Source organism: Miniopterus natalensis, chromosome 11 (assembly GCF_054644295.1).
Source record: "Miniopterus natalensis isolate mMinNat1 chromosome 11, mMinNat1.hap1, whole genome shotgun sequence".
NCBI lineage: Eukaryota > Metazoa > Chordata > Mammalia > Chiroptera > Miniopteridae > Miniopterus > Miniopterus natalensis.
In genome coordinates this window covers 37094394-37117238 of record NC_142091.1, presented here as the reverse complement: position 1 = coordinate 37117238, position 22845 = coordinate 37094394, and the positions used below count along the sequence as shown (strand labels likewise).

General features: G+C 37.5%; 1 protein-coding gene across 6 annotated transcripts in view; it reads left to right on the top strand.

Moving 5' to 3' along the window:
* The window catches only part of EMSY (EMSY transcriptional repressor, BRCA2 interacting), a 91205-nt gene extending 71569 nt beyond the window's left edge, over positions 1 to 19636 (top strand). For all 6 annotated transcript variants that reach the window (XM_087821649.1, XM_016196367.2, XM_087821648.1 and 3 more), the window contains 6 exons: positions 4438 to 4602; positions 6311 to 6466; positions 9795 to 9946; positions 11869 to 12432; positions 13362 to 13862; positions 16712 to 19636. In XM_087821649.1, the coding sequence (XP_087677775.1) occupies positions 4438 to 4602; positions 6311 to 6466; positions 9795 to 9946; positions 11869 to 12432; positions 13362 to 13862; positions 16712 to 16906 (1733 nt within the window). In that variant the 3' untranslated portion in view covers positions 16907 to 19636. The remainder of the gene's footprint in view (positions 1 to 4437; positions 4603 to 6310; positions 6467 to 9794; positions 9947 to 11868; positions 12433 to 13361; positions 13863 to 16711) is intronic.
* The last annotated feature ends 3209 nt before the right edge of the window (positions 19637 to 22845 follow it).

The window sequence follows — 22845 nt, the reverse complement described above, 5'->3', positions numbered from 1 at the left end:
CCCACCCCCAAGGAGGAACAGTTTAGTCCTTATACCTTATTCCTAAACTAGCTCTTCATGGGCTAGAATAGAGGCATTCCTCTCCACCTTGCTGTACCACTTTTTTAGATCACCCTGGAGAGTTTATCATTCCTTCTACACTATGCTTCCAGAATTGCTTTGTACTACCAGCTATTTTATCATTGATCATTTTATTTTGTACTATTTGTTTGTTTAGAATAATTGTTTTCCAAAAGGCTACTAGCTTCTTAAGGGCAGGAGTAATAGTTATCTCTATATATCCAATAATTAGCTAAACTAGCACTAAGTAGACACTCAGTAAAAGTTTCACTGAATGAACAAACAGCAATCATAGTATCTGTGGCATAGTGTAAGCTTCAGCCTTATAAACCCATTTTTGTTTCCTGAGTCCAAAATGTTGTTTCCTTTCTGGAGTTTCCTCTGATCTTGTGGGTAGGCCTTTTAAGTGGTATACATATGGAGTATTTTTAGATCTTGTTAGACAGATAGATGACCAAGACTAATAGATTAAGACCATACTTGCCTAGGCCACCTACTGAAGATTGACATATACCCTTCACAGCTCCTGAACTGTTCCTCCTAATTGGATCTTCTTTATTTTCCCTTTCTTACTTATGAATAGGCTAGACTTAAGGGGTTCCAGATTTTTAAAAAAGAAAAAATATTAAAGGTTCCTTTTCTTATATTCTGTTTATTTCCAAAAAGTTTTAAGGTGGTTTAGATAGCATACAGGATTACTTGAAGTAAAATGGAAGAGAACAAGGAGAAGAAATCCAGGGTAGAGATTTAAGATGGAACAGGGCATGAGGCAAATAGAAAAATGCATCCTGTTAAGACATTGCTTTAAGTAGGCCACAGCTTGGTTTCTAGGATGATTCTTCTAGAAGCTTCATGATCTGGGCAGTCATGGTGAAGGTGGGAAATAAATCCAAGTTAAGCAAAACATACTTATTGCAGAACTTTTCAGAGCTGTTATGTGCTAATATATATTGTGAAAGATGAAGAGTACAGTACATAATGTAAAATGCTCCCCAACTTTTTGACCATGGAACCCTTCTTTTGTAGACCATCTTGAGAAACTAATGTTCTCTGGAACATTTTGGGCAGTGCTGTCTAGGCAATTAAATACTATGAAGGCCTTAGGCTTTATGATAGTACTTCAGAGGGAAGGTACATGTTACATCATAGAGGGGTGTAGACACCTTGGATTTACTGGGATTTACTGAAATGGTTTAGATGGTAAGGCATCTGAGAATCCTTTTATTTGAGGAATGGTTAGTGGAGACAGAACATTTATCATGGATGAGAAGATGACAATTGGGTTGGGTTGGGGGGGCATGGGAGCTGTCATCAGTGATTTTGAGGACCGTGATGTGGAAGAGGGAGAAGAATTGGTCTTTGTGGATACATGGATGGAAACTAGAACCATTGGGTAGAAGTCCTAGGAAAACCTTCTGCTCCATATAAGAGTATTTTATAATTGTCATAACTGTGCAGAGATGGGAAGGAAACTGTTTTGGGAAGTAGTGAGTTCTCTGGTGCCAGAGTTCCCACACTGGTGGTGATACTTTGTGAAGGTTATGGCCTAGGATTGATGAGAATGCTAAACAAACTTTTACATCTTTTCTAGCTGACAGATCTTATGATTTTATGAAAGTGTGATATAGGCATTTTATAGAAAGGATATAGGAGACATTCTTTCATAGAGATGCCTGAGTCTGCCTTTGGATGTGACAGTATAGTATGTATCTCTAGTATCTAACATGTGGTAGGTATTTAATAAATATTTGTTAAGTGACTTGTGGGGAAAGATATCTCAGGGTCAGCAGGCCACCATCTTCAAAAGACATAGGGAAGTCATTAATAAAAAATAACAGCCTTCCCAAAGAAAACAAAATCAATATATAATAGATCTGGAATTTTTAATTACCATTTGCTAACTGTATTCCTCCCCCACCCCCCACCAAAGAAAACAAAACAAAAACTTGGTAGAACATGTGCCAGACCAGGGATGTATAATTTCCATTAAACTTTCTTTTTTTTTTAAATATATCTTTATTGATTTCATAGAGAGGAAAGGAGAGGAAGAGAGAGAGATAGAAACATCAATGATGAGAGAGTCATTGATCGGTTGCCTCCTGCATGCCCCCGACTGGGGATGGAGCCCGCAACCCGGACATGTGCCCTGACCAGGAATTAAACCCCGATTGCCCGGATCCTGGGTCGATGCTCAACCGCTGAGCCACGCCCGGCCGGGCTCCATTAAACTTTCAAAAAAATGTAGAAGATGAATGCAAATCACATAATCAAATGGTACTGTGAGATAAGGCTCCCTGTATCTCAGTCATTACTTTCTGACCCCAGCATCAGACTTGATAGGCAGTAGATTTATCCAGACTAAGCATAAGCCAAAGGTAGAGAAGAAAATCACATCTAGGTTTACTCTCTCATTCTGTGTCACAATTGTTGCAGTAATATTTTGTGATGGTCAGCTACTCTTTCCGAGTATGGGCAGAAAGAGAGTGATCTTCCCAGTCTCCAAGGGATGATGTTATTTGTGGTGATGTCTCTAATAGGTGCTCGCAGTGGAAATTTGTCTTCCTTTTCTAGTCTGTTTCTACCATATCCCTCTACAAATACAGTCCTTGCTTGCTTCTAGATAGTCAGTGTATATAGAGTCCGGTTGCCAAGTCTTTCTTTGCCTATCGGTCCTCTCACCTAACTAAGGGGAATTTATATCATCAATGGAATTTTTTAAATTTGAGAATTTAGGTTATATAAAAAGAATGATTCCCTAATATAATTCTCTTAAGTTTAAGTTCTATATATCTACTTAGAATGAGTAAAGAAAAATTGTTATATGCTTCACATGGCATTTGGTATTCCAGGATAGTGTCCTTCAATTTTCTAGATTTTTGGGGACTTTTAATGGAAATTACACATCTCTCGTGTGGCTTATGTCCTACCTAGTGTGTGTGTGTGTTTTTTTCCCTGGGGGAGGAATACAACTTATTAATGGTAATTAAAAATTCCAGATCTATTATATACTGATTTTGTTTTCTTTGGGAAGGCTATTGTTTTTTTTGAAGAGTTGTTTCCCCTGCCCCAACATTTTTGGACAACTTTGTGGTTTTCAAAAATATAATGTTCGAAGGAGGTTGAACTTATTTTCTATTTATTCTTGTTTTGAGGGCTACATGAATTCTTTTTATTATTCTGTGATTCTTTCACTGACCATTCCAATTCAGAGCAGTCTTTTTCTTTCTATATATTTATCTTATTTTCCCTAATCATTTGGTTTTACCCCAAAATACAAAGCTATATGTATATCTTTATTTTATGTCTCCTCCATTATTATCCAAACTTGGGAGTAGGAATCATGCCTTTAAATATGCTGCATAATTTTCTGTGTGGTGTCTTGGACACACACAGGAGTTTAGGAACTTAACAGTAGTCTAGTCCAACCTGCTTATTCTGTAGATGGAAAACTCAAATAATTTGTTGCTCAGTTTGATGCACATTTAGTATTTACATGCATACTGGTATAGCATGAATATAATAAACCTTGAATTAGGGTGTACTTTATTTTGAAACTAACAAAAAGTCTTAGAATTGAGCACTTTCAGGCCACCACCACCACAGCAATAATATTTCTATTGTCCTTTATAGTTTATAAAACTCTTTTATATATATGATTTCTTTATATCCTCAGAAATTCTGTGAGGTAGAGAAGTGATTATATTGTTGCCATTTTAGAAATAATGACACTAAGACCCAAAGAATCAACTTGCTAATGATTGATAGAGTTGAGACTGTAACATAAGACTTTGAACTCCAAATGTTATGTGTCCTTATTATATCAGGCTGCTTCTAGATTATCTATCCATTCTTGTCATTGGACAGGATTTCCTTTCAGTAAATCAGTCATCCAATAAGTGTTGACTGAATGCTGAGGTTGGAATACAGAGCATGTTTTCAGATGTATTGGGGAAAATAAGACTCCTATAGCACTTTGTTCTTACTCTACACAAATATGCACCCACTTACACAAATGCACAGCATTTTATTACAGCAGTTATCACATTGAATTGTAATTTGTCTTTTTTACATGTCTGTCTCCCCAACCAGATTGTGTGCTTCTTGAGAATCCTCTGATTATTCTGTGAGCTCCTTTGTATCCTCAGTGCCAAATATAGACTCTGGCACATAGGTGCCCAGTTTGTTGAACTAATGAATGGATTAAGTAAATACAGACATGAAAGACATTATGCCCTCTGGGGGCTTACAAGTCTTCTTGGGGAGATAAAGCATGAAGTTTACAATAAATACAAAATTTTAAAAAAACGGTTTTTGTTTTTTTTTTTTAAGAGAAACTTTGTTTATAGGGTTTGTTTTTTTTTAACTAATATAAAACAGATTCCCAGCCTGTAGTTCATGTAATTGCTTCCCGGCGTCAGGATTGGTCAGAACATGAGATTGCAATGGAGACTAGCCCCACCATAATTTATCAGGATGTATCCAGTGAATCACAATCAGCTACTTCAACAATCAAAGCTCTATTAGAACTCCAACAGACAACAGGTATGAATTCACATGCTCAATTGAATGAAGCATGTTTTCTCTAGAGATGGGTTGTGCTAAAATACTACCACTGTTCTATTTTCTTTGTTATTATTTTGAGCACATTTCCCCCCTCTGGACTTGTCTATAGTCATTGGTGCAGTCTGTTTATTTGTCAGTTCATTAAGATGTGCACAGGAGTACTGAAGGATAGATGTAGTCAGTAGAAAGGTGGAAAAAAATGGGAGAGCTCTTTCTTTATCTCCTGATTTCAGTAGACAATCCTGTTGCCTCTTGTTACCAGAAAGGAATAGGTCTGTCACTTCCAAGTGGAAAAATAGATACAGTACAGTTGCCAGTTCTATTGAAAAATAGTAGGAGGCAGATTGAAGGGCCCCTGTCATCCTCCTTGATATTGGTGGGACAGTTTTATGTTCATAAGACACCATTAATGGCCCTTTCTAGCATTCTAATTTGTTTTAATTTTATCTTCTATTTCTTTGTATAATTTAATTACTTCCATGCAAAACTATCTTTGATTAACAAGATCCTATCAGTATTTCTAGTTAGTAAATATCTTCAATGAACTCGAGGCAAAACCTGTTATAAATACTGACTTTTCTGTTATAATAGGTCAAAGATTGTCAGAGTAGTTAAGGGACCTTAGCAATGATCTCATCCAACCCTTTCATTTTATGGATAAATAAACTGAGATCTAGAGAGGTTACCCAGTTGGTTAGTGGCAGAGTGAGAGATTCCTAGATTAATGTCCTCTCTACTTGTGGGATGACTTTTGTATTCTTTGGTTCTGTTTTACTTTCTTTGTTTAAATTATTATCTTGATTTTGTCACATTATATGCTTTGTGGGAATAATCTGAATGATCATTCAGTGGACTTGATTACTAGTTACTACTGTTCGTTGTAACATCCACTCTACACTACCCCAAGAATACTAGCATTTAGTGTAAGTCTTTGGTTAACATTTCTAAATATTGGTGTTATTTTTTACCTTAGTCATTTCCTCAGCTCCTTGTTTTTGACATACTCATCCATTTTCATTAATGCCTTAAAGAGGGTAGAAGCTAAATGAATAGATTCTGTAGAAAAAGTGATAAGATAGAAAAATAAATCTGTCCATGGAAACCATTCCTGTTTCCAGACTATTCCATAAGACATTTTTTGCAGGAACACAGAGGCCATTTTTCCCTAATGTTGAAAATTTTTATTCTTTAAAGTCATTGAAACATTGTAACATATCTTTAGGGATCATCCTAAGTTTTTGATAGATGAAGTTAAATTGATCGCTGTTGTCCTGTCCTGGGCAGGAGCGCCTGGGTGGGGATCATGCTTTGTACTGCTTATTCGCCCCTTATTTTCAGGTTGGTGAGCGCAAGGGCACCAGGGACACCTTGACGAAGGGTAAAGGAAATTTCCTAAGGGGAAAGTGTCTAAGAGAAGCAGAACCAGCTGTCTGGTCTGATAATAATAGGAGGTATTTTACTCTCATTGCATATGAGTCCTTTTTGCTAGGCTTCTGGGTATGGTTGCACAAGTTGTGGATTCTATAGCCCTGCATAGCAGTCTGCTTTTTTCTTTTCAACTCATTGTCTCCTTAGTCACTGCCAGTGTGACACCTCAGAAGGTCTGGTTCGTTATTCCCATGGACAACTCTGGTTTTGGTACTTATTTGTAATAAAAGTTAACTTTTTCCCTGACTTTTTTATGCAGTAAAGGAAAAATTGGAATCTAAACCAAGACAACCCACTATTGACTTGAGTCAAATGGCAGTGCCTATTCAGATGACCCAGGAAAAGAGACATTCTCCTGAGAGTCCATCAATTGCTGTGGTAGAGTCAGAACTAGTTGCTGAATACATCACTACTGGTAGGTGTCCTCTTAAAAAGTAATATTAAGGTAGGAGAGCTACCTTTCTGGATTTCATGGGGTGGTTTGTTTGGGGGAGAATATATTTTTTATATTTCTAGATCTTTTTCAGTTTGCTCTGAGAGCAGTTTCACTTTGTCCTTGGGATTTACTCTTGTACAACTAGGGCAGAAAAAAACAATAGGTTGTTACAGTTTGCAAGTGATATAAAACTGCAAGTTGATCATAAATAATATTTATGAATATAGGGCAACATTTATCAGAGGATAAATATTTTTTATCTAAGAATAAACATTTTTATGCATCTGAATTTTTTAATTTTGGGGGAGAAGGAGGTGGATCAAGGGAGAAAGAGAGTATAAAATCCAACCCTTTTTTAATGTAAAGGAAAATAATGTGGAAAATTTAAAATTCTTATAAATACTTAGGAGTTCTGGTGGAAAGTGAATTAGGGATTTGTTTAAAATATAGTCTGGCAAGCAAAACACTAATGAGATTTTTGGATGGCATATATAGAGAATGGAGCAGGAAGGATAATAGATTCTTTCTCTCAGATTCTTGAGACCACACCTGGAATACTGCTTTCTGTTTTGGACACTTCATTACCTTGAGATTTGAAATAGTTCAGAGAGTAGTAATGTGAATATTTAGAGGTTAGGAGAGAGGACTTATGAGGCACTATGTAAAGAACACCTGTCTTAAGTATTCTTTAGCAGTGATTAAAAGAGAACATAAAGTTAAAAATATTTGAAGGATGTAAATACCAAAGCAGAAAAGGAATTCTTTGGCATCATTTTAGGAGATATTAAGACTAACAGGTTTAAATTGCCAAATGAGAAAATCCATTTAAAGATTATGGAAAGCCATCTAGCATCTTACTTTAGAGATATTTAGCAGAAAGCTAAATAAAGCAGAGGGCACTATGTTAGGGAAATCTGTATTGACTTCTGTGGATAGACTAAATTATCACAAATAGATGAAAAGACCTATGATTTCTTCCCATTCTTACCCTTTTCAGAACGCAGTGATGAGGGGACAGAGATTGCTTTTCCCCTTCTAGGTGAGTGATGTGCATCCATTTGTTGTATAACCAAAGATAAAAGATGATTGGGGGAGAACCACTTAAGTGGATGCACTCTATTCTGATCTGGTAGAGGAAAGGGAAACTCCAGTCAGTGAAAGAAAAGGAAGAGAGATTTTCCTTTTGCAGAATAGTGGGGTTGTTTCTCAGAAATGAGCAGTTTGACATTGGAAAAAATGAGTTCTTTAAAGAAATAAGCGACTGTTTTATGGTATTTATTTGACCCAATTAAGGTCACTTCAGCTGTTTTCCAAATGTTCACTCTGTGACCTCCTTCCATAATCTCCTCCCATCATATTGTCAGTCACATGGAACATTTTCTTTGATTTCAAAGCCAGCTTCCTGGCCCTAGCCTCTTGTATTATCCTGCAGTGGGTGTTAGTTTTATCTTAACTTTTCCTGCACTCTGGGGAAGAGATTTATAGTATCTGGAATAAAAATTATTTTAAAATGGTCTTGGTTGGTCTTCTATTAAATCCATCTCATTTCTTAATAAAAAAAATTAATGTAGTAATTATAAAGATTAGTATGGACAGCAGAAATGTTTTATATAATCTGACAATTTCACCAGAAATTATCTTTATTTTTCAAATGTCATTTCTGATGATGCTTTCATCAATAAAAACTTCATTAATTTGCTTGCTTAATTTTAATATTAGTATGATTTTTTTTTTTCCTCTTAGTCACATTGTAAATGATTTCAGTAATTGTTTTGATATAAACCCTAACTCCTTTTTTTCCCAGTTTGGTTAAGCACATACAGAAGATTTTATTAATTCATATAATTTAAAATGTACATATAAAGCAAACTGTGATACTACAGTACATTTATAAAAGAAGACTGGTGATGCTGCCTGTAATCTCTTATATCAGATGTAGGCATATGTATAGACAGCAACAATAGAAAAATTGCATTTTTGAATATAGATAGAATGTGTTATAGAAATAAATAAAGCTTATTTATATTTCATTGGATAGTTTTAAAGTTCTGTACTTATAACACATAAATCGCACTTATACATTGATTTCTGTAATGATCATCTTTCCCTTGGCTACCCCACTAATGACTTTTCTAAGTATGGAACCTCTACTAGAAATTGTAGATCAAGATATATGGGCATTAGAATCATGGATTATTGCGAGAGTTTTGATATTCTCAAAATCCTTGGCTAATTTTCTAGGGGTTTTTTACTCTGTCCCTGATTCAGAAAGTTGGTTTCTCAGTAAATATAAGCATTTTTAAAGCTCTATAGGATAAGAAGTGGTGAATGTTTATACTGTTTAAAATGTTGAAATTCAGGCTGGTAAAATGTGATCGATTGGCATCAATATAGATGAATAAAGTTTACTCCATGGGACCTTTTATAGCAAGAGAAAAAGAAGTGGGTTTATTTCAGTCTGTACTCTTACTACCCATTTATGTCAGATGAGCTAAATTTGAGAAAATGAAAGAACACTGATATTTCTATTTTGTTAACTTTGTATTTTAGTACTTAACAATTTAAGGACCATTTTCAATCTGTTACTTCATTTGGTCTTCTTGTAGGTAGAAACAAATTTTTATTATCCCATTAAAAAAAGAAAAATCAAACAAAATAAAATCTCTAAGTTTTAGAGGTTAAATAGAGTTTAAGTGACCTCTTCAAATTCACATAGCTGGTTGGTGGCAGAGTGGGGCAGAATCCAGGTGTGACAGTGTTGACACTCTCTCTGCAGTATCATCTTGACCTCTTTCATCTTTAGGAACTGTAAGGCTGTGAGACAGTGTCACTTCATATAAAGGAGTGGATGCTTCTGGTGTTTGTTGCATTTGGAACCAGAATCAAGAGATTAAGTAAACTTGTATTGTCTTACTATCATTAAAGAAATTAATCTGGGATTCAATTACAGAAATTGATGATTTTTTGTTACTTAGTGGGATAAAGATCATTGGAGAAAGTGAGTGCAACTCATAGGAGAATGTAACTCTAAGGGGTTTGTTCCTTCTTTGTGGTGGTAGTTTTCACTGCACTTCCACATACATTTCTCATCTCATCATTATAATAGCTCTGTTATTCCTATTTTACAAATGACACAGAGCCTCAGAGAAGGTAAGTGACTTTCTCAGAGTCACACAGCTCTTAGATGGGCAGACTCTGGTCTTCTGCCTCCTAGTTCACAGTGTCACAGGAATTTGTTTAAAATGACTACTGGTTATAGATGCTATAGTGATTTCTGGAGAAATATCATCACCTCCTCTATTTTCAGTCAGCCATCGCTCCCAGCCCCAACAGCCCTCCCAGCCCCAGCGGACGCTGCTCCAGCATGTGGCTCAGTCACAGACTGCAACACAGACTTCAGTGGTGGTGAAGTCCATCCCAGCATCTTCCCCAGGAGCAATCACCCACATTATGCAGCAGGTTGTATCTTCTTTCCCCCCCCTACCTTCTGTAACTGCATTTTTCCTGAAATAAGGTTCAGTTTCACCTCCTATTATAAGAGGAGAAATAACTGAATCAGAGAGTGTTTGTGTAGTTCCTTTGTCTGTGAAGAGTGAATAGAGGAAATGAATTGAAAGTCTTAACAGAAAGTAATTAAGAAATAGTATTCTTGGATTTTCTGTGAATTCTTACTATTTTGAAAGGGTGGGGCTATCTAGATGAATTTATGACATCATAATTGGTCACTGCTACTATGATTTTTATTGTTACGGAAGAACTTATCACTGAGGTAAGATTTTCAAAGGAAATAGAAGTTGGCTTGTTTCACTGTTTGCTGCCGTAGTGTTTTTGTTTGTTTTACTTTTTGTTTTTATAATGAATCCTCATAGGAGCATTAAGAATAAGTAGGTAAATAAATATTTGACTTTTTTTTGTTTTACTATATGTGATCAGTTAAAAAGGAAAAGACTCAGTAGTAAGGAGAATGAATTAATTAAAACAGAATATCTAATACCAAGGATAATGGGAAAAAGGGAGGAAACATGTCGATAAGTTGATTTTGTGTCAGATACTGTGCTTTGGGCTTTAAATACACTAGTTTAATTCTATGATCATGTAAGGTGGATGTATTATCCCTCTTACAAATGAGGAAACTCATACTCACAGAAGTTAAGTAACTTATCCTAGGTGGCAGAACCAGGATCTAAACCCAAAGCAGCCTGCCTTTATTATAAAGCGATATCATAGATATCAGATTTAAGCATGATTTATTAGTATTCACATAAATCACCTTCACCTGACTACTAGTAGCAGTTGACGCTAATGGTAGGCAAACTACCTGAAAGGCAATGAAGAATTTGTTGAATTAAAAACCTGTATGTGTAAGTTCATTATGAGATAGGGGAGGGTTTTAATTGAATCTCAAAGTTTTAAAGTTTAGAGTAGCGGTGTAGCATATGACAAGGTAGCAGGAAGGATGGGTTGGAGTGGATCTTGTGTCACTGAGGGAAGCCAGATGGCCAGAGGTTTTGCTAGGTGTCAGATCTCAGCCTGGAGTCTGACCCTCATCTGGCCGGTCCTGACATTGACCTTTCTCAAGACACCCAGAGAAGTCAGACAGGCCGGCCCTAACCATGTCACTCAAGATCGATGCCTCTTCCCAACACTATTATAACTCACACCAGACAGTCTCCTTTTTCACGGACAGAAGTGCTCTTGTCCCCTCCTCCCTCTCCTTCCCTCCAGAGAGCCAGGTCTCCGGGAAGCTGTTGCCTGGTGGCCTGGAATCTGAGCACGGGGGCAAAGAGGGCTAGTGCAGAGGGTGCTTTCACAGACCTTCGTGAAGTCTGATAAACCATCTCCACTCTGAGCAGAGGCCCTCTGTGGGGACTGGGATGGGCATGCCCCTCGGGCAACAATTTTTACCTTCTGGACAGTGTTGGACATGCACATGGCCAAAGTGGGCTTCTCTGAACCTTGGCTTTTCTCTGGACACCTCACTCCTGGGTTGCATCTTTCTTTGGATGGTTAGCATCTCTGACAACCAGGCTGGAGAGCTGTGTCCTGAGCCTGGGAGCCTTTTCTTCTTTTGCTGTGTTGGGCTGTGCTTGCAGAGCAGCCTTATTCTTCTCACCTGTAAGTTCTGGGCCTTCTCGAACGTTTCTTACAGAAGTTAGCAGACCAGTTTTTACAGTACTTAATGTCTGAGAGTTGAAATTACGAGAGTCTCAGTGTAAAGTCCTCTTTAGATTTGGAAACCTTGAGGTTTCTTTGTCTTTTTAGGCTTTTCCCTCTGAAAATTTTTGCATGAATCTCATAACCAAGTATTTTCCAGTTTGAGGAAAATGTAGCAATGTAGGTGTTTTTCTTATTTCATTCTTATTTGTGCCTTTTTTACTTAGGCATTAAGCAGTCACACTGCTTTTACCAAACACAGCGAGGAACTTGGAACTGAGGAGGGCGAGGTTGAAGAGATGGACACTTTAGACCCTCAGACAGGTCTGTTTTACCGATCTGCCCTGACTCAGTCACAGTCCGCTAAACAGCAGAAACTTAGCCAGCCCCAGCTGGAACAGACTCAGCTGCAAGTGAAAACTCTGCAGTGCTTCCAGACTAAACAGAAGCAGACCATCCACCTGCAGGCAGACCAGCTCCAGCACAAACTCCCGCAAATGCCCCAGCTTTCCATCAGGCATCAAAAACTCACCCCTCTCCAGCAAGAACAAGCACAGCCCAAGCCAGATGTACAGCACACACAGCATCCTATCGTGGCCAAAGACAGGCAGCTTCCTACCTTAATGGCACAGCCCCCGCAAACTGTAGTACAGGTGCTTGCAGTGAAAACCACACAGCAGCTCCCTAAACTGCAGCAGGCTCCGAATCAACCAAAAATCTACGTGCAACCCCAAACCCCCCAGAGCCAAATGGCGCTCCCAGCCTCGTCAGAGAAACAGCCGGCAAGCCAGGTAACGGAATATTGATAGCATGCAAAGTTAAACTTCTCTGTTCACGGAAAAAATGAAACCATCACGACCCTATCGTGATTAGCAGTGCTTTCTCCTGGCAAGAGGAAACTCGAAAGCCTCATTACGCTGGTGTTAGTTTACCCCATCAGGAGGTTGACAATAGGGAAGAAATGCACACATTAATATAGGAAGGAAAAAAATCATAGCACTCAGAACTCGATTTTCCAGGCATTTAAAAAATGAAATCACTTCAGCATTGATCAACAGTGCATAAAAGCAATATCCCTAAATTATTTTTATTTAGGTATAAAATATTTATTTCCATGCCTGTAAATTCTTACATCTGTGGCAATAATGCTAAGTAAACTACAGTCTTTTAAGGAGCTTCATTGAACATCTTCTTTGTAGTTTACATCATCACCCTCTAGTTAATAAATTATCTGTGGATATTTGAAAGAAAAACCATATTCGGGAAAATCAGTGGCTTTGGAGTGACGTATGTTTGTGTAAATTACAGATACATATATATATATAGAATATGTTCGTATAAATGTATTTTGAAGCAAAATATTTTTTAAAACCTTTTTATTTTAAAAAACCGGAGATTATATGAAATAATTTGAGACAGGTTGAAGGTATACTGTGTGGGAATATATATCCCAAAGGAAAACAAGGCTGCTGTGACTTTTTTTCTTTACTGCTATGAACCTTGGCTGGCTGAACAAAGGTTCTTTCGACCCCTCCTCTTTCCCTAGGTTCGTTAAAAGTAACCAGTTACTTTCCTACCCAGCCCTCTTATCGAAACACCAAGCTTCAAAATGTCTTCCTAGTATACCGCACGAATGTTTCTTTTGCCATATTGTCTGGGGTGTTTGATAGATTTTCAAAAAGATGTAGCTGTAACACACACAACCCCAATTTGTTTTCAGGTGGAGCAGCCAATTATAACACAAGGATCCTCTGTTACAAAGATAACTTTTGAGGGGCGCCAGCCACCCACAGTTACAAAGATAACTGGTGGCAGTTCTGTGCCTAAGCTGACATCACCAGTTACAAGCATATCTCCCATTCAGGCCTCTGAGAAGACAGCAGTGTCAGACATTTTGAAAATGTCTTTGATGGAAGCTCAGATTGATACAAATGTAGAGCATATGGTAGTGGATCCCCCAAAGAAGGCTCTTGCCACTAGTATGCTCACTGGTGAAACAGGATCATTAACCTCCACCCACGTAGTGGTGGCAGGGATGGCAAATTGCACTGCCCAGCAACAGAAATGTAGAGAGTCCTGTTCAAGTCCATCTGCTGTTGGCCCTCCCCTAACAACAAGGAAAATCGATGCACCGGGAGTGCCGACGACAGGCCAGTTCATGCATATTCAGAATGTAGGCCAAAAGAAAGCTGAAGAGAGCCCAGCAGAAATTATCATCCAGGTAAGAATTAGAAGGAACATGAGAACTCGGGCATCTTGAGGGTGGTGTGTTTTGGGGTGTCACATGAAGAGTCAAACCTACATGGGGAAAAGACAGAAATTACTTTGAAATGGTGTTTGACAAATTTGGTTTAATACTTACTCAAATATATAATTTTATATTTATTTTTTAGAAGCGAGTCCTGGAAAAATTGTTGGACATTGTCACACCTTAGAGACGGTCAAGGGCCCTGAGCCCATATGTCAGCTTGATTTATAGGTGTAAGCCTCACGTCCCAGTGTTAATTCAGCAAGTCACCCCTGAAACTTCCTGGGGGCAGTTTTAGACTCCCTAATCTTTGCTCAGACACTCCTGGGATATAATTGGATTGTACTTATATTTCAAGTACATTTCAGGGGCTGTTTCCTTGGAAAAACACAGTTCTTGATCTTGATCCAAATTTATTGTTTTCAGGATAATAAAAACTCAATTAACTGAAATGTCTGGAGAAACATGTTGTAAGAAAATTTTCTAAATAATTTAATTTTATGTCTAACTTGGGATTAACCATAAAGCTTTGCTTTTTATTTCAATCATTATTATTGAAAAATCTTGTTATGATTACTGCCCTGCCTTGGTAAGTACAGGCTAGTGAACATAATGTCTCACATTCCCTTCATTCTAAACTCGTCTTTCATCATGCATAAAAGATCAAGACTGAGGAGTTAGTTAAGACTAACCCCTAGAAATTGTGTTTTTTTTCCCTCTCCCCTTGCAGAGTACCAGGCTGTTTTCTTGACAGGTGTCATCTTTTGATAAACTGATACTTATCTCAGAAGGTATTAGAGCAACACATTTTAATTGAGAATTTTTAGATTGATGAAATGTGGCTAGTCTAGGGTTTTACCATAGGTTCACACTTGGAAGTTCCCTTTTCCATGGTAAACGTTCCCTTTTCCATGATGCCAAGCTATGAGAGAATGCAAATTAACCAATATCAGTCCAAATACAATATAATTAAATATGGGGGAAATGCTTAAAGGCAAATAGAACTGGCCATTGAATTTTTCAAATAATTTGTTTCTCCCTATTAAAACAAATGTTAGTGTTTAATTAATCTTTGACAAAGAAATTTGTTGTGGTTTTTTTCTCTTCCTCTGAAGAGGTAGAGTATAATGAAAAAGGAATGGTTTCCTGGCTTTACCATTCACTGTGTGACTTTGGGCAAGGCTACTTAACTTCACTGTACCTTAGTCTCCTCATCAGTAAAATGGGAATAAGGTACACGTACTTTACACGATGGACATAAGGATTATGTAAAATTGAGATGAAGCACCTAGCACAGTGCCTGGCTCACAATGATTGCCGAATAAATGTAGCTATTACTATTTTTACTAAAACTTACTGGGTTCCTGGGGGTTTAAATTGGTGTACTCACTAAATTGAAAATAATTTTGGATAGCTTAATTGAAAATCAGCTTCTGCACTTTATGAACAGGGGTGAAAATACAGCCTATTGCATGTATTAGGATATCATCCAGGTAAGCATTAGAAGGAATAGGCTAATTAATAGTTTTTCCACAGAATACTCAGCTAACTTTCAGCATGTATCATGTGCTAGATGGCTACGTCAGAGTGAAGGGCAGCATAGTGATTAAGAATCAAGCTTTTGGAGTCAGAAATACCTAGATTTGAATCTCACCTCTACTCCGTACCAGCATTTTGGCTTTGAGCAACAGAGTTAACCTCAGTTTTATTATCTATGAAATGGAAACAATGACATTCACCTTACGGCGTTGTTTTGAGGATTAGGGGAGAAGATGCATAGAAAGCAGCTGGTCAAGTGTCTGGTAGGCTCAATAAAGATAACTCCTGTTATTATAATCATCATTAATACATTGTCAGAACATTTTCAGATCTTATTAGTTGTACTTAACTTTGATCTGAAGTACATACTGATTTTGCTAATTCAGAAAAATACCTATGGGGATGAGTGAAAGAAGTCTGCAGAAGTGCTTTGATATTAAATGCTTTGAATGAAAAGTATGGTTATTTGTAGACAGAGATAATGTGTATTTCATTCATTCATTTGTTCATTCATTCCACATATATTATTTAGCCCCTATGTTCCAGGTACTGTGCTAGGTGCTAAGGATACAGTAATAAACAAGATGAATATATATATACTATCCTGAAAGAGTCTATATATGTGGAATTCATAGAATTTTAAAACTGCAAGGATCTTTAGAGTATATCTTCTCCAACTATCTTATTTACACAAGAGCATACTCAAGGAGGTGAAGTGACTTTTTAAAGGTCCACGGTTAGAGCCAGAGCTAAACAAAAGTTCTGGTTTCCTGACTCAGGCTTTTTCACAGTGATTAGCTATATGAAACGGGGGGTGGGGGGTTGGGGGGGGCAGGGAGGTAAACAAAAAACCTGACTACATATACATTTAAAATGTGCTTAATGATCAAATGAAAATGTGCTTCAAAGTCTCTCTCTTGAATTAGGCACAGATTTCAGCCTCCTTTGTTAGAAGAGGAGCCATCAAGGAGTAGAAAGATCACTTTGAATTTTATAGGACTTGGCTTTGAATCCTGACATTAACCCTGACCAACTGTGTGACCTTGATTAAGTCACTGACCCTCTTAGTTTCCTCATTTGTAAAATGGGAAGTGTTTTCTTTATAGTGTTATATTATGGGGATTTAGTAGAGTATCATATGTAAAAGTACCTAGCACAGTGCCTAGCGTGTAGTAATTGTCCAGTAAATGTCAGGTTCCTTTTTCCTTCTTTAGTGTTGTTAGAGAGATCCTTCTGTTACCTTTTCTTACCATAAAACTTCTCTCCTGTGTCTTCTCTTCCAGGCCATCCCTCAGTATGCTATTCCTTGTCACTCCAGCTCCAATGTGGTAGTAGAGCCTAGCGGGCTCCTTGAGCTAAACAACTTCACCAGTCAGCAGTTGGATGATGATGAAACAGCAATGGAACAGGACATAGACAGTAGCACAGAGGATGGAACTGAGCCCAGCCCCTCTCAGAGTTCTGCTGAACGGTCCTAGTGTTTTGGACACAGGAGTGCACTTTAAAACCTGCTTGGTTACCAAGTGTCCAGGGAAGCCCTTGTATTTTTGATGTCTAAAGAAAGCACTTTGCCCATGCTTAGGCTGTAGACCCCGCAGCAGCAGTGTTTCAGCAAGAATTGCTGCAGGAGCAGCATTTTAAAACAAGATAAAACTCACAGGGGAATGTAGTTTTAAAAAAAAGAAAAAGGAAAAAAGAAAAAAAGATGCACATCTGCAGCAGTGGCATAAGTCTTGATATTCTTCCTCTGTTGGACCATGGCTGATGGAAAAGTTTGTCTTGCAATGGAAAGAGACTTTCTGTGAATGTTCCTCAACTGTTTTCTACTGAGCAAAACACCGTGGAAAAAAGAGAATGTGAATAGTTTGTACTTTGAAACTATAGTGTGTCAGGAACAGTTGTGTTTTTTTTTTTAATCTTGTATGTTTTTGCAAATCCCTGGAAGTGTTGAATTAACCAATTCAACATTTTGAATTTGCTCAGATCATAGTTTATAAAATAACTAGAAAAATACTGGCATTAAAGAATCCTTGTTGGATGGTGAAAATCAGGTCCCTATCCAGTGGGGAACGCTTTTTGGGTGGCTTGTACATTCTCACCAATTGTATGCTAATTTATTGTGTTGTTTCTTTGTGCTCTAGGCAGGCATACTTGCCTTCTATTTATTTAAATGTAAACATTTCAAAGCAGACTTTATTCCTTCTGACAAATTTCCTGTAAACCAGGATTGCCTACATTTCCATCTCCCCCTTCCCCCCTTAAAGAAAACTTACAAGAAAATGTTTCATTGTGAAGCAGAGGAAAAAGAAACATTTTCTGACCCAAAGGAAATGTTCAGGAAAGCAAATTATTCATATGTTGCTATCTTTACATTGAAATTGCACATTCATGTTGGACTGAGACTTTGAAAACTCTTTTACATACTTTTGTTTAACCCCCTTTGAAATGTATAAATAGTTCACTTACAGTTCTAAATGTAATGTTTTTAAGTATTCTACCTTTTTAGGACACAGTTTGTTTAAGCAGTATGTTTGATTCTTGTGATCACTGTCTGTCACAAGTAGAGTGAGGGGTAAGAGGGTGGGAGGGTAAGAGGCAGTTTTGACAAGTTGTGGCAAAGAAAATTATACTTTTCATTTTTTTAAAAATGTAAATAGAAAAGTTTTTAACGGTTTTATATAGATTTCACTATAAATAAGTGTTTTAAGACTGACAGATGTTGAACTGTACATACATATATCAGCATAACTGCCCAATTTTTTGGTGCTGAAGTACTGTAAGTAGAATTCATCAACAGTCTCCTAATTTTGCATCTATATCTGGAAGGAAAAACTGTGATACTATAGTTAATAAATTCCCACTAGAGTGACACTGAAGATTTAAACACAAGCATTCATAAGATGCACTGATCTCTGGTAGTTGTCATTATTTCTGTTAGGTAATAATGACCTACCCATAGATGGAGCTGTTGGATATTACTTTATTGTACAAATTCGTGTTTAAAAGACTTTGTGACTGTTTATAGTTAAGTAATTTTTTTAACCTCTCGGGTCATAGACTTCTTTGAAAATCTGATTGCGCTATGAACTCTCACCAAAAAGATACACATGCCAATATACATGTTAGATTTTGCATACAATTTTAGGGGTCCATGGGCCCCTCAGCATATCCTATATTCCAGATTAAGCCCTCTGTTATGGTCAGTCCATTACTTACAGATGTAAGTTTTTATAAAATAAAATATCTTTCAAATATTTGTGGATCAGGTAACAAGAGCAAACTTGAATAAAGTTATTACATTCTACTTCTAAATATTTTGGCAGCATAGCATACCTGTCTCCCTTTGAGAATTTAGCCTTAACATGTTTCAGCAATTGGAATGGCAAATGAAACTTCCATAGTCTACATTTTTAAAAATTAGTGCATATGTTAACAAATTATCAAATGAGGGTTTTAAATTATTTTTTCTTAAAGGTGTTAGTTTCAAGGGCAGCATGAATTATTTTATTCAACAAATATTAATTAAGCATCTAATATGTGCCAGGTACTATTCTAAGTACCAGGGTACTATAATAAGTAAACAAAATTCTACCCTTATTGAGTTTACAAACAGGGCTTCCTGCTGATGAAGTGGATATGAGGGCTCAAGGAAGGCGGAAACAAGAAACTCCTAGGTTTCTTGATTAAGTGGATGATGATACCATATATGGATCTCCAGGCATCCTTGTACTTCATCTTAGCATTAGTAATTTCATGTTTAAATCCATGAACTAAATGTAATTTTAAGCTATCCCTGTGAAAGATACTCAGAGATAATGTTCCAAAAATATTAGAATCCTGTTATAGGTGGTGATAAGAAAAATGCATTTGGTTTAAAGTAAGCTTTGATAAATACTTCATATTGAAAATGCAGTTTATAATGAACTTTTTAAAAAAATAGCTTTATTCACTTGCCATACAGTTCACCCATTTAAAGTGTGCAGTTCAGTGGTTTTTGGTAGTATTAAGTCACAGAGTTGGGCAGTTATCACTACAGTCAATTTTAGAACGTTTGTATAATCCCCAGAAGAAACCTTGTACCCCTTAGCCTTCACGCCTGAAACCGTCACCACCACCAACCACCCCAGCCCTAGGCGACCACTGAAACACTTCCTGTCTCTGTGAGTTTGCCTCTTCTGGACATTTCCTATAAATAGAATCATATAATATGTGGTCTTTTGTGACTGGCTTTTTTTGCTTAGCATAGTATTTTTAAGGTGCATCCATGTTGTAACATGTAGCAGTGTTCCATTCCTTTTATGGCTCAGTAATATTCCATTGCATGGGTGACATATACCATATTTTATTTATTCATCAGTTGATGGACGTTTAGGTTTCCAATTTTTGACTCTTATGAATAATGCTGCTATGAAAATTTGTGTACAAGTTTTATCTGTGTTTTCATTTCTCCGGTATTTGTCTAGGAGTGCAATTGCTGGATCGTACGGTAGCTATGCATAATGATTTGAGGAACTGCCTAATTGTTTTCCACAGGGACTGCACATTTTACACACCAGCAGTGTAGGAGAGTTTCAGTTTCTCTACATCCTTGCCAACACTTGCTACTGTCTTTTAAATTATAGCCATCCTAGTGTGTGAAGTGCTACCCCATTGTGGTTCTGCTTTACATTTCCATGATGGCTGATGATGAGCATCTTTTCATTTGTTTATTGTCCCTTCATATATCTCTGAGAAATGTCTGTTCAGGTCCTTTGCCCATTTTTCAATTGAATTATTTTCTGTTTTATTCTTTAAATTGAGAACTTTTGAAGTACAGAAAATATTCTGATTCTTAAGAGAAAAAGTAAGCTGTTCTCTGGTAATTAATTTGTCATCCTTAAAACCTTAATCAGGTTCTAATTCTTCCTCTCTAGTGTAAAAAATTGCTTAATATTCTTAAAACTGTAGAGCTTTATAGTTGAAAATATTTTAAAATACATTTCTTTGTGAAGTGGTTCTCTCAAAACTGCTGGGATAGGAGACATAGTACAAAAAAAAATAGTGGTCAGGTGGTCTAAATTTGAGTCCCAGGCTCCTCTTTTTATTGATCATATGAACTTGAGCAAGTCACATTACCCATAATACAATGTGTTTCTGACACCATGGGATTATTGTAAACAGTAGATGAAATAGTGCATGTAAAATGACAGACACAAGGTTAGGCGCTCTGTTTTTGAAGTCTGGTATTTATATTACTCTCACTTTATAAACAGAAAACTCAGAGACAAATGATGTACTAAAACTCACAGATTAAATGCTAATATAGGCATGCTGAGCCAGGAGTTGCTACTTTCTATAGAGGAGTGTTCCACCAAAGACAGGCCTGGCCTTTGGGAAGGTACAGGGATTTGGCATCAGTCTACATCATCATCGCTTTCCCAGCCGTGGGTGATTTCACACAGGTGTTCAATTGATTTTTTTTTTTTTAGTTCAATTATGTGTCACAAATCCCAGATAAGAGGAAGTAGAGTGGAAAAAGCAGCATATAAGCAAGGCTTTTCCAAGAAAGGACAGTGAAAAAACAGTCTGCTATGTCTGCTTGTAAGTTCATAAGCTTTTTAAGTAAGCAAGGCTTGATGACCTATATTGAAAGTGGAAACAATGGGATCAGATTTGTACTTGTGAGAAGGCTTGCTCCATCTTCTCCTACTTCCTTGCTCACATATACACACTATAACTGAAAATACATGCTTGCTTTTGCTTTGTTTTTAACCAGACAGGCCTGGGTTTGAATCTTGACAGGCCATGTGAACTTGGACACGTTCCAAGAGGCTTAACCCTTTGCGGTCGTATTAAATTTGGACATGGGTGTCGTACTGGTCAGAATTAATAGCTTTCAGAGAAATTATGAACTGATACATGAATGGAGTTAAGATTCGTATGGTTCCTTGCTGTGGTGGCTGAGAGCAGGCATACGACCAGAACAGTAAAAAAGCTTTGGTGGCTGAGAGTAGACAAACGACCACAAAGGGTTAAAACAGCAGAAGACGGAATGAATTATAATGCCACATTATCTAATTCCCAATGTAAAAAAAAAAAAAAAGCTGATAGATAAGCAATCTTCCCCCGAATGATTCTGAATGATTCTGGCATCTTTTCTTCCCATCTAACAAATAATTATTGGTACTTTCTATGTGTGGACATGGGGGATATAGTTGTCAGCCAGGGGAAAAGCCCCTACCCTAATGGAGCTTCAGCCCAGTAAAGGAGATATGTCAATCAAAGATCACAACTAAGTGTATTACTGAATACACTAAGTGCTGTGATGGAGAAATTTTCAGTGTCAGGATAGAAATGGGGAGGGTGGAGAGTGTCCCTCGGGATGGAATGCCTAAGCTGTGATCTGAAGGAAGAAACTTAGGCAAAGAGGAGGGGGGATAGCTGTCCAGGCAGATGGACAGAAGATATAAAAGCCCTGTGGTGGGAGGAGAACTTCGAGTCGGCCAGTGGGGCAGCAGCATAGAGAGCAAGGACAGCCAGCGTGGTGGCAGCAGAGAGTACAGACAACTAGATGGGTCCAATGGGTTATGATAAAGGTTTGGGTCTTTAAGAACAATGAGAAGTCACTGAAAAGTTTTCAGGGGCATTGGAGTTGGCAAAATGAATTACTGTAGTTACAAATTATTTGAAGTTACATTGTTGGTCCATTAGAACAGAAATAGATATTTGATAGTTACTTTTTGATCCCAGTCTCAACTTCCGTTCTTTTCTCAGACATCTTCAGTGGTTTCCCCAATACTGTACTTGTGAATCTGGCATACGAGGGTCTCAGCCAAAGCTCCAGCTTTTGTTTCTAGATTAAAAACCCATTTCACTACCCTGACCTGCCTATTTCCCCCAGCACACACATATTATGCTCTGCATTTGGAAGCCTCATTCCTCAACGTCCAGCTTGAATTCCCCTCCTTCACCAAGACTCCCCAGATCTCTTTAATGAGGACTCATCCCACCCCGCTGCTGGGTTCCTGTAGCATTTGGGGAGAAACACGTTTACTTAGCACTCACCGATAATTACCTACTGTGAATTATTTGCATTGCATAACGGTTTTCTCTGTAGGCAAGGATTCACTTAAGTCACTCAGTCTCATATAATATCTAATAGGAATTCCCCACAATGTGCCTCTCAGTGAGTCCTTGAAATGCAACATGCTAGGGAGTTATTCAAAAAAAGTATTTCAGGCCCGGTCGGGCATGGCTCGGTTGAGCATCGACCTAGGATCCAGGTGATCAGGGTTCGATTCCTGGTCAGGGCACATGCCCGGGTTATGGGCTTGATCAATGATTCTCTCATCATTGATGTTTCTATCTCTCTCTCCCTCTCCTTTCCTCTCTCTCAAATCAATAAAGATATATTTAAAAAAAAAAATTATTTCAGTTT